Genomic DNA, 12,029 nt, shown 5'->3' on the forward strand with positions numbered 1-12,029 from the left:
TTTTTTTTTTTTTTTTAACATTGCTAAGTAATGCATTTTTCCCCAAAAAGAAACGTTTAATGAATTTGTCCAGTTCAAAGCGTGTAATGAAAAAATGTAAAAGCTTAGGTTACATGAAATGAAAAATGTTTGTCAAAATGATCAATGCAGCAACACCAGCAGCCGAAAAGGTGAAAAGCTTGATATTTCCTGGAAATGTCAAGCTTGGTCACAGCCACTTCCACCTCTTTTGAGGCCACTTATTACATGACTATTATTATTATTGAACTGTATTTATATAGCGCCAACATAATATGCAGAGCTGTACAATAAACAGGAGTTGCAATTGGCAGACAGATACAAACAGTGACACAGGCGGAGGAGAGGACCCTGTACAGAAGAGCTTACAATCTAAATAAAGCACCATTTAACAGCATTCTTAGAATTGTTTGCAAACATATTGTCACAATACCACCTAGTATTAAATCCTAATTTTGCAAAATAAAATTGTTATATACATTACAATATGTGGACATGGGTGGGGGATGTATAGATCATGGATGCCAGAATTCTGTATCTAAACAGTAAATTCACAGACCTGTCATGTTTTAATCCTATTTATTGGTGGGCCTATTTAGAAATTATATTGTTTTTTTGTCTATACCATGTTTCAGTTGCTGTGGGTGCGCTGAGAATGCAGAGGGAAAACATTTCAGCTACAAAAGAATGAAAAGGTTTGGATTTGGAATACAACCCTACAAAAAAAGCTAAAAATGAAAAGCCATTTTTGCCTAAAGCCTGAGACCTTTGCCTGGTAGAGTTCCAAGTTCCTTATAAACAATGTGTTTTTGCACTTTAAAGAAACATTACGAATACCCTAATCTCCCGATAGCTCATTGCCCCGAAAAAGATAAAATCACATATCCATGTTCCTATTTACTGCAAGAGACCAGGAGTTTTGGTGTCCAAAGGTGTTGAAGCTTACCTTTGTGGATGAAGTCGCTGCCCCACTCGACCCTGACCCTATATAAAACAGCGTACTCAGGCCTAATAATTGGGAACGTCAAAGCACTGTCATATGGGGAGGTCAAAAGCTCTAATGCACCTGGAACACTGGAACAAAAAACTCCCAAGAAAACGTAGTAAATGGGCATAGCAGCAGTGTCTATTTAAATGCTGTAGAGGTAAAACTGAATGGGAGCACAGACCATCCTGGGATACATACGTCACATGTCCCAGGAGGCTTTGGGCTGCTCCTGCAATAGGGAAAAAAGAAACACATGCACAGCAAAGGTCTGGTTTTCTTCCATTTACAGCAGGGTACATAACCTGATCTTTCGCAGGCTCAGTTCGATAACGTGTGACGTAGTCAGAAGAAAAAAGAAAGAAAAAAGAGGGACAAAGAGAATGGGGGCAACCGGCGCTTCCTCTGCACTGAGATGAAGGAGGATTCCAGGACAGCACAGGACCAAATCAAGGACAGCACTGGAGGGATCTGCAGAAGTAAGGTAAATGGGATATTTTTCATTTTAAGTATAGTTCCACTTTTAATTAGTCTGTAGGTGATAATGGGCTAAACTGTGCCACTGACTTAAAATCTGTTCACAAAGACAAGAACACTTGTCTTTTCCCTGGATTCCATTTTTCCCTCCGGTGTCTGTCATAAACACCCTGAATTTTTCATGTATTATTGTGAGCCAGTGCTGTTTACTATGCATCCTAAAGACATAAACCCCTGTCTTCCTCTACAGCTATATTTAGAGGAGCCTAATTTTTTCAGCACAGAACTCTCGGACTACGTCACACAGATGCTTTATGGCAAAGGCCTCGGCAGCGGGCTTGAACTTTAAAAAAGCATGAAGGCGTCAGGGTGAAAAGGGACGTGGTGCAGAAGAGATGAAGCTGCATGGACAGAAATGATCCCAGAAGGCAAAGAGCTGTCGCTACAAGGCTGGCAGGGGTCGTTAGGAAGAGAGATTGTATCTGAAGGCTGGCTGAACTTCCAGACTTCCCAGGAGCAGCTAGGAATGGTAGAACTGAGACACTTCATAAAGTTTATTCTTCTCATATCTTGCAAGGAAAAATAAAAAGAAAGAAAAAAAGTAAGGCCCTTCCCGGCTTTGCCGTATTTTAAATGTCAGCTTCATCTGACACTCAATGAGCCTGACAGAAGCTCCTGCAGAAATCCTGAAGGCCGGAGATGCTCAGATAGAAAGGAACCAGAGAGAAAAGTAATTTAAGATAGATAGATGCCTCCTGTGGTTCAGTTTAGGCTTGAGGTAACTGATTTCAAGCTGATGTAAAGTTGTATAAAGGTCTATCTCCAGGCAAGTTAAATGCTACCACCCGTCCATACTTATTCACTGGAGACTGCAATGACATGACCCTCCACAGTGATTCTTTTGATAATAAAGACAGGAGATCTGCCAATGTCTACTTACTGCACCTTGTGGTGTTCTGATGTCAAAGAACTCCTGCTGATAAACAGCCAATGGAAAGTGTTAATAAGGAGCAATGTGGGCACCTGGAGAAAGATCTTCCTGCTCTGCAGTTCAGAAGGCAGGGGACTGGGAATCTGGTGCATTACACAACCGTGGTCTTAGGTAAGCAAACTGGACATAATCTAAAATATCATTTGGATTACCAAAAGGGGTAAGGTGGGATGGATTTTTAATAATTTTCTATGCTTAGTATTATTCTTAGAGTACTGTCGGCATAAATGAAAAAAAAAAGACATTTGTTGAATTTCTGGGTTGCACGCAATCTTAAATTTTTTCTCCAAATACAGAAAAATGTCACGATCCATTATAAATTGAGTGCGCATTTCGAAATTGGCAACATACCTTAAACCCACAGTAAGGCACCATGTCGGAGAATGTAGTTGTGTTACATTGTGTGGCACTTTACTGAACAAATTTGCAGTTTTTTTGTACATTGGGGTACCTAATGCTACGAGCCACGCACAAACTCATGTTCTGGTTTAAATGCACCTTAAAACCTAATTTGTCAATGTACGTGTTGCCCTAAATGTAAAATTGTGCAATTCTTATTCTATATCTCCTGCTTTTATTTAAAGTGTTTTCACAGGCACTTCCTGTTCTACAGTGACAACATCATATGCAGAATCGTCTTCCTATCCCGACTGCAAGCAGTAGTGCCAAGGTAGTGTTTTGCAACATTCTGCTGTAGACATTACAGAAAAAGGATGACATTCAGCTGCTGCTTCAGCATGCACACGTCAAATAAAAAATATACTGGGCGTGCCTTGTGCAGAGAAAGAAAACATGCAAGGTAAGGTGGGGGGAAATGTTATTTTATTAACAAAAAATAATGCAATTTAATTTAAATTAAAATAGTTGTTTTGTTTGGTTCTTCTGCTAAACTTCAGGCAAAATTGAAAGCTATAAATGAAACTATATGTCATAGCATTACATATAGGGTAGTTTCCTATATAAATACACTTGCTATAGCTTTAAACTGAATTCCTAAAATATTTAAAGCAAAACTAAGCCCCACTATACTCATCTGTCCCTGCTTCATCACAGGGCACCACCATCTTCTTCTCCTTCTGGATGCAATCTTTGGCCATTTTGCCTGGCTTGGCCAGGATGACCTTCTCGAGGAGTTCATTCAATCCTGGCAAGCACAGGGGAAACCGGATTGCTGGGTATTATGGCAACCAACCTTGCACAGCTCAGTGTTTTTGACAGTTCCCGTAGTGATCAGGCAGGTAATTCAATTTAGTTACGCTTTAAATACCTTATTTCCACAGTCATGTGACTGGGTTGCCTCCTTTCTCATCCTTTTTCCAAGTGCAGATGTTTCCATCAGAGAGGCTTGTTTCTACTTTGGGCAGCCCAATGGCATCAGTAAAGTACTGAGAGTTTATACTTAAGCTCCAATGGGCAGGGGGCAATGGCTCTAATACTAACTATGGGACTACATAATCCTTCTACGTACTGTGGGCTGAAGCTGGATGGAGGAGTGCGCCATTAACATTGTTTATGGGACTAAAGACAAAATAAGCCTAATTTAATAAAGCTCTTCAAAACTGGAGAGGGTACACTTTCAACAGTGAAGCTGGGCGATACAGTAAACCTGAAATGGATTTGGTCCAGGACTAAAAACATTTGCAAACAAATAGCATATGACTTTTAAGAAATTATTTCCAGGTTTGTTGGATCAGCCAGCTTCACTGATGAAAGTTTATTCTCTCCAGCCTTGGAGAGCTTTATTAAGTCAGGCCCAATGTGCCAATGCAGAAGCCTCAGGGATGCAAACAGACCAGGCCAACATGAATTACTTTACACGTTTGGAGTGGTTGGACTGCAACAGAAAGGTAGGAGAATGATCAGAATCACTATGACTGTCCTACTTACTGACTGTGAGACAATTCAAAGGCTAAGGTTGGGTCCAGGACAGCCATGGCAGTGAAGAAGTTGGTTGAACAATGTTGGCAAACTGAGGACTTGTAGCAGTGGAAAAGAAGTACTGCAAGGGGCAGCTCTGGATTAAAACAGAAATAATGCAGCAAAAGCTTTTTTTTTATTATTTTAGTGACTTATTATTTTTTATTGTTATTTTTGCCAGGATTTTGCTTTAAATCAGAGTTTAGCAAGCTATCGACTCTACAGTAATAGACTGTGAAACTGCCTGTATTTGCCAATAAAATGCCAGTTTATGGCCACCTTTACTATGTTCTGCTAATTAGACTGGAAGAGACGGTACTACACAGAAACACTTGGAATGTTCCCCCAAGGGGCCTATATCTTGGCCCTTCTGGCACTCAAAGGGTGCTATCCAAATAATAGGGGTTGCTGATGCTAATTAAGCTGCACGTGCACATCTGCATATGGTTTCCAGTACAGCATGCCTGTACCCAGGCAGTGTAAATATTTCTCCACGCTAATGATTTATAATAAGCATATAATAGGCACTTGGGGCTCCATTCTTTTTGTTTGAGGTTCCATGTAATTTCTGTGTGTGTTTTTATTTGTGCCAGCAGCCAATCAGCTGAAACAATCGGTGGAATTTTTTACATCACTGTTAAACAAACAGCATTAGGTTCCAAATTTGTTGTTTGCCGTGTCCTGTTCAAATTATTACGATTTTTGCACTTACCCTAAATTCAATTGAGATTTTTTTTCAATCAAATCAAATCAAGAAAATCTTTTGCCCTTGAGTTATACTGCTGCCTACAGGAAGACTGGGCACTGGAAAAACGTAGGTCAACCTGGAACAACTCCTTCTATTATCGACATGCCACATTTTGGAACTGGCAGTACTAAGAGCATGCTCAGAAACAAAGAGGGGTTGAATGGTGGAACCAATCCTGTAATGGGTCTCCAGAAATAATCCAGCTTAGGGGAGATGGGGAGGACACAACAAACAGCCACCAACATGTGAATGTGTAAACAGAAGACTAATAGGAAGCCTTGAAAATCAGGGCAACAGATACCCAATGCCAGAATGCCCAGGAGGTACTCACATATAGAAGAGTGTGACTGGAGAGGAAAGCATGGAGCCTGATCCTTAGATAATGGCATGGGCTTGGACAGACATGAAATGGTTGAACAAAAATCAGGAGCACCCTTCAGAGATCTGGATTACAAAAAATTAAGTCTTCCTAAAAAAAAGTAGTGGCTGATATTCACACAACCCAAACCACCTGGACAATAAAGTCAAATCTATTTTTGGTAACCTGGAGCCATATAGCGGGAGAATATAATGATGTCCTGGTTGAGATTAACGGTTGTAACTACCTTAGGTAGGAAGGAAGTCTTTGGCTCAACGGCACTTTGTCCCTTTGTAGAACCCAAAAATGGTTTATTACAGGACAGACCATCAGTTCATCATGAAAAAGGAATATCACCTTGTGAGTGAGTATATAGTGGGAAATATGAAGGGTTTAAAATGTGGTTCCTAAAGTCAGGGGTGGAACAGAGGAATAGGACTGCACAAAGTCTCAGTTGTAAAGAGAGACCAACAATCTTAGAAAATGGGTAAAAGAAAGTAGAGGTCTGGCCTTTAGTAGTGCTCAGGGCCAACTGGTGGTTCAAACCTATTTGCAGGAAAGTGAAGCTACGTCTTTTGGGGAACCAGGAAAACAGAGTCCACATGCGTACCTGCAACACAATTACTGGAACACCTGCAGGTGTAAGAGCCATTTTCAGAGATCCAGGCACCCCCTGCTGAGGAAGTCTGCCTGTCATATGCCTACACCTTAATGTACACAATGGACAAGTCTGGAATGAGCACCTAAAGTCAAAATCAATCTACCGGTTTGAAAACAAGTAGGCTTCTTGTTCCTTGACAGTGTATCTATGTACACCATCATGACTCCACAACTGAATCTAAATCAGATGCCCTTCCAGAAGAATCTGGTTTTGTAGAGACAGCCAAAATGCTTAAAGCATCAATCAAGGATATTGATCTGAACACAAAAATCCTTTGAGCTTGAATGAACCCAAGAATATAACCACAGCTACTGTCAGAAGCAAAAATGGAGATATGGACAACTCCTGGGCCATATAACCAAAATCTGAGATTACACCGTCTGGATTCCAGACAAGTTGGTTCTAGCGATAATTTCTGTAGGTTCGGAATTCAACCAATACTGTAATGTCAGGACACAGAATTCCCTCATCTGGTTGTTTCCCCCACGAGGTCATCTAAATATTCCACAATAGGGATGGCACGAAAGTGCAGCTAGGCTAATACTGGGGCCAACAAAGTCAGAAAAGTGGAGAGAAATATCAGAAAACAGTTACTTCTCATGGACAATCTCTTCAGGCACAGACAGGAAGAACAATATCTCCCAGAGCTCATAGGTTAGAAGCTAGAGAGGCTAAAAAATTTGATGAGGAAGGTGTGGTAGCCTCTAGGGTCACAGTCTATAATTACCTAGATGATACAGTCCATAAGGTCGAGTGCGGAAAGGAACTTAGTGGAAAGAGCAGTGGCCACACAAAGGAGCCAAGGAGAAATCTGATATCACCATAAAATCTAGCAGCAACGTGATCCAAGTCACTGCAGGCATTGGCACCATCATTACACATGCTGCAAGCACCAGAACTGTTAGTTCTTCTACCCAACAGATGATGTCAGCACTCAATACCAGAGCATTAACCTCATCTGAAGTAGAAAACAGAATATTTTAGGAAGCCTAATGTAGAAATGAGGTAGGTCTTCATGTTCAGCCTGACCAGCCTGCATACATAGCAAGTCTTCAGAAACAGGGTAAGTGCTAAGACAATGACGATGGTTTGTACCTGGAGACCACTCCACGGTTGATGTGTTCCCAGAAAAGCATAAGGATAATATACTTCTTGCTCTTTTTTATAAGCATATATTGACTTTTTCTTTTTAGAACCGTGCTGCTGCCTGGCACCCAGGAGCCTGACCCCACAATGTGTTTGGAAAAGGTGCTTAGTATATTTTGATCTGAACGTGTGCCTCAAAACTGACCTCCCTGCAACTGCACCTGCAAGAAATTTACAATCCTGGTGATGACATCATGAGAATAATAAAAAAAAATTCTTGACACAGGGGAAGTATTAGTGGGTAGTAGGTATTTGGCAAGTTAAAAAGAAAAGTAGAATATCAGTTTACTCCACAAAATGGCTGCACTGTTGTTCTGGGCTAACCTCCCTGCCTCTGGCTGCAGTTACCTTTCACTCATTCTGATTAAACTAAAAAACTGAATAGCTGCTTAGTGCACAAAATGGCTGTCCCACCAAATAGCTGTGCTAGCAATAGATCTAAGCCGTTTAGGCTAACCCGCCTACTTCAACACTTGCCGAAAAGCAAAGCCAGACGATGCTTAACCTCTCCAGATACCACTGGCCCTGATTGTGAGAACAGAAAAAACTGCTGCAGAGTTTAATGATTATTATGTATGCGAAAACTCATTAGACAGAATAACCTGTGATCTGCGGACTGACGACTCAAACCAATGGGAAGCGTATTCCTGGCAACCGCCGGCTGATGCCAAAAGGGTGCAACAATTGGCACCAGCAATTAGCAACCTTTCATTTTAGAAAGTGCATATCCCTTTCATTATTTTTACTCTGAACCACTTAGCAGATTTAGCTGCACAAAGGTTTCCTGAGAGGCCAGGCCGCTGATTGCCGTTTGTAGGGGATTCTAGTTGATGTCCTTTTGTTACGGAGTGATTTTGTATTTTTTTTTTTGAACAGTGACATGACAATGAAATTTGTAAAGCTTTGTGTCATATTTTGACACTATATAAAGAAAAGGTAATAATTATTATTAGCATGATATTAATATTAGTCAATCAGCATACATTTTGTAAACATCTGACACTTGGGTGGGATTATATCAACTCTCATCAGCTGCCCCTTACAGCCAACATGTCCCTTTATTCCATCAACATTGGACTGTTATCAAGATTTAGGCATTTGCAAAAAAAAGGGTAATAGATTTTTTTTTTATGTAAAACATGCTTCTAAATTACTTAACATTTATGCAACAACAATGAGCCCAGTTTGTTGTTTTTATCATGCACGAATGGCCCACTTTACAGAAACCATTGGAAAAAAAAAAGAAAAAACACAGAGAAGAGCAAAGAGAAGAGACGGAAATGAAATACATTTTGGCTTCCACAAAAAAATCCCCACCACAGTGACAATATGACAAGTGAAATAAGCATGAACACGAGCCAAACAGTGCTTACCCATTCATCCAAATCCGCAGGCTTCGCAAAATAAAAAAAAAGGAGAGGGGAGAGTGAAGGATAGAGGGAGAGGGAGAGAGAGAGAAAGGAGAAGAAAAAAGCAAGAATGTCAGTGATTTATTGAGTCTGAGGTTCGGCGGCACAAAGCTCTGCGTGCACCAAGTGTAGAGAAAGCTCAGGAATCGCAGAACATTAGATCAGCGAGCGGTGACTGTTCTATAAATCGCCACACAGCAGGACCTAGGCAGGACCCCAGGTCTTACAAACACTCAAAAAGAGACTTCAAGGGCCATTTCAATGCAACAGAGGGAAAAATTCTGAATTCTTTTCACTATTTTTATCGAGCAAAACTTTTCCCTTTTTTGTAGGTCACTCTCTTTGTTCCTCCAATGACCTACCAATGATTTCCTCACTAATAGCCTCATCACACACTTGGCTCCAAGATTTTGGCTCCTGACTTTCTGGAACACTCTTTCTTGTCCTATCAGGCTTGCTCCTACTTTCTGCACTCTTAAAAGAGCCCATGAAATTCATCTTTTCAAACTCTTCCACCTGTCTTCTTCTGTCTCCTAACCTTCCACTATTTACCCACCATTCTATATCCCCAGTCCCATTGTGTGATACTTCCCTTACATCTTAGATTGTAAGCCCCTCTTCCTGTGATTGTTTGTATCTGTCTGTCATTTGTTACCACTATTTAATATACAGCGCTGCATTATGTTGGGGCTATATAAACAATGTTGAATAATAATGGGTTTCAAACCATTTGTTCTTTTCTTAAATGTATGAAAGTACACTAACCCACTAACCCATTCTCTCTTCCTATACTAAAGAGCCCAAAAATTGAACCTTTCTAGTGTAGTGTAGCGTGACATCTCAAAAGTAGAGAAGCTTAAGTTATGGCCCTGCAGGGAGCAAGCAATAGGTCCAAAAGGCTTTGGCACATTGTATACACAACTTTTATCATACTCTGTAATGTTCTAATACATTTTTGAATAATAAACAATGCAAATCAAATTCACGGAGATGTATTTGGAAGTCATAACATGAAACAGGACTCAAAGCTGCTCATGAACAGAAATGGATCAGTAGGTGATGCCATCTTGGTTGTTCAGGTCATATATCTGCAGGACATGGATACAGGCAGTGGCCCACACCAAGGACTAGAATGATGCTGAAACAGCTTTTTCTGTAATCAGTGGCCTACAAGAGCTTATTCACATGAACAGTGTTGGGCTATGTCACTCAATGCAGTCACATGGCAAAGGAAAGGAAAATGCAATTGTTTCCAATACCCGTTGGCCTGCAAAAAATAGGGCATACTGTATTACATAGTCAAAGTTTAGAGTTTATTATCAGGACAGTGAGGACAGAAGAAGATAAAAAAGTGGGCCAAGAAAGATATATATATTAGCAGGTACAGGGCAATGTTCTTCCTGGGAAGGTGCTGAATTCTTTCAAAATGTTTTTCTCCTTCTATTTAATGCCAATTTTTTACTTTGTTAAAAAAAGTAGGTCAAGCTAAAACCATAAATTAAATTTATAATCCAAAAAAACTGAACAAAATAAAAAAAAAACCTCTAGGGACAAAAAAAAAAGTTAAAAAAGAGGGGGGTTAATGTATTCGTAACCCGACCCAGAAATGATAAGAAGGGCCAAAAATATCAGACAGTGAAGAGCAGCAGTTAGGCATTGTGACAGAGTTTAGTTTGGAGAATTTGTACAGTGGTGAGACCTTTCACGGGAGGTTAGACGTCAATTCCTGCGCTAATGCAGCTGTCCGAAATTGCCAACTGAAGCGTAGGAAAGGGCACTTGGGGGAGTAAAGGGCGAAAAGATGGCTGGAAAGAAAATCTTTTAATACTCTGACTAAAAGAAAGATTTATTTTAACAATGAAAATAAATACATTTTTGAAAATATTTCTGTTATTCCTAAATGTAGTCTTCAGACAAATATGTAAGTTTGGCATTTAAACCTACTAGGTGGCTCTTATGTTTTCCCTGGTATGAATATTAGGCTGCAAGAAAAAAAAGGCTGCAGGCAGCATTAGGGATTTAGTTATTTTCTTGGTGGCTTGAGAAAAAAAAAAAAAAAATCAAGCCAATGTGTTCCCCGGGTTCCGTCACTGCCCTCCTGAGATAACGAGGTCACTTGGACGATGGAGTTTGTAACTGTGAACGTAGGGGGAACTAACTTTTTTTATTTTATTTTAAAGGCATATGTTAATTTTTACATTTTTTTTATTTAATTCCCTTTACAACTATAAAGGAGAGGTAATATTGTTAAGGTACATAAATCCACCATAGGCTTCCATTGTTAGAGCTTCAGCTTACATTGGGCAGGCACACTAGCAAGTGCATTAGGAAACACCTTACTTTTATGTAATGTTTCTGTTTTACATTCTATTATTTACGCTACAGCTAAACTTATTCATCCTTCCTACCACTCCTCTTCTGCTGCCTATGTTTTTAGTTCTCTTTATTGGCTTCCATTTGACCTCAAAATCAAGCTCCTGTGCTTTGCCTTCAAATCCCTGCACAGTTCTTGTCCCACTTACCTTTTTGTCTTGATAGAAAAATACCTTCCTGCCTGTCACTTCATTCCTCCAATGACCTGCCAATGACTTCCTCACTTATAACCTCATCACACGCACGGCTCCAAGACTTTTCTAGAGCTACCCCCAACTCTCTGGAATGGTCTTCCCCATCCTATTCCGTTTGCTCCTACTTTCTGCACATTTAAAAGAGCCCTTAAAACCCATCTTTTCAAACTTGACGACCCGTCTTGACCCATTACGAATTAGCCTTCTCCTCTTATTGTTTACTATGCTCCCCCCAACCTCTAAGAGTGTAAGCTCTTTTGGGGATATACCTCTCCTTTTGTGTAATTGTTTGGATTCTGTCTGATATTTGAAACCCCTATTTGATGTTGGCGCTTTATAAATAAAGTTGATTAATATTATTTACCGCTGTTGAAGATGTGCAACAGTTGACTGCCGATTGGTAGGCATAGCACTGAAAGAATGTCACTACAGCCGCTTATTAAAATGCCTCAGCCATTCCCTTTGATGTTGAGCTGATGTTTTTGGAGTGAGCAAGGGTGATGTACCAGTAGAAGATGAAGTTGTACCAGTGGCAGATGACTGTTTTGCTTTGGTTAAATCAGTAGGAAAACATGCAAAGAATGGGTGCCCTGCCTCTTCCCTCGTCTAATATTCCAACACAGGGACAGTTTTGTATTATTGATTATCAGTTTAGCACATTTTTGTCTGGCCCAGTTGTTTTTATGGCCCTGTATGTGATCAGCCTGCCAACATTTGGAAGAAATACAGAGATTGATTACTGACAAGTGTGA

General features: G+C 40.2%; 1 protein-coding gene across 1 annotated transcript in view; it reads right to left on the minus strand.

Moving 5' to 3' along the window:
• Positions 1 to 12,029, minus strand: part of CHCHD6 (coiled-coil-helix-coiled-coil-helix domain containing 6) — a 161,763-nt gene that overhangs the window by 110,726 nt on the left and 39,008 nt on the right. The window contains exon 3 of the mRNA XM_072421202.1: positions 8,675 to 8,695. Coding sequence (XP_072277303.1) covers positions 8,675 to 8,695 — 21 coding nt within the window. The remainder of the gene's footprint in view (positions 1 to 8,674; positions 8,696 to 12,029) is intronic.

This window comes from Pyxicephalus adspersus, chromosome 8, assembly GCF_032062135.1.
Source record: "Pyxicephalus adspersus chromosome 8, UCB_Pads_2.0, whole genome shotgun sequence".
Taxonomy (NCBI): Eukaryota; Metazoa; Chordata; class Amphibia; order Anura; family Pyxicephalidae; genus Pyxicephalus; species Pyxicephalus adspersus.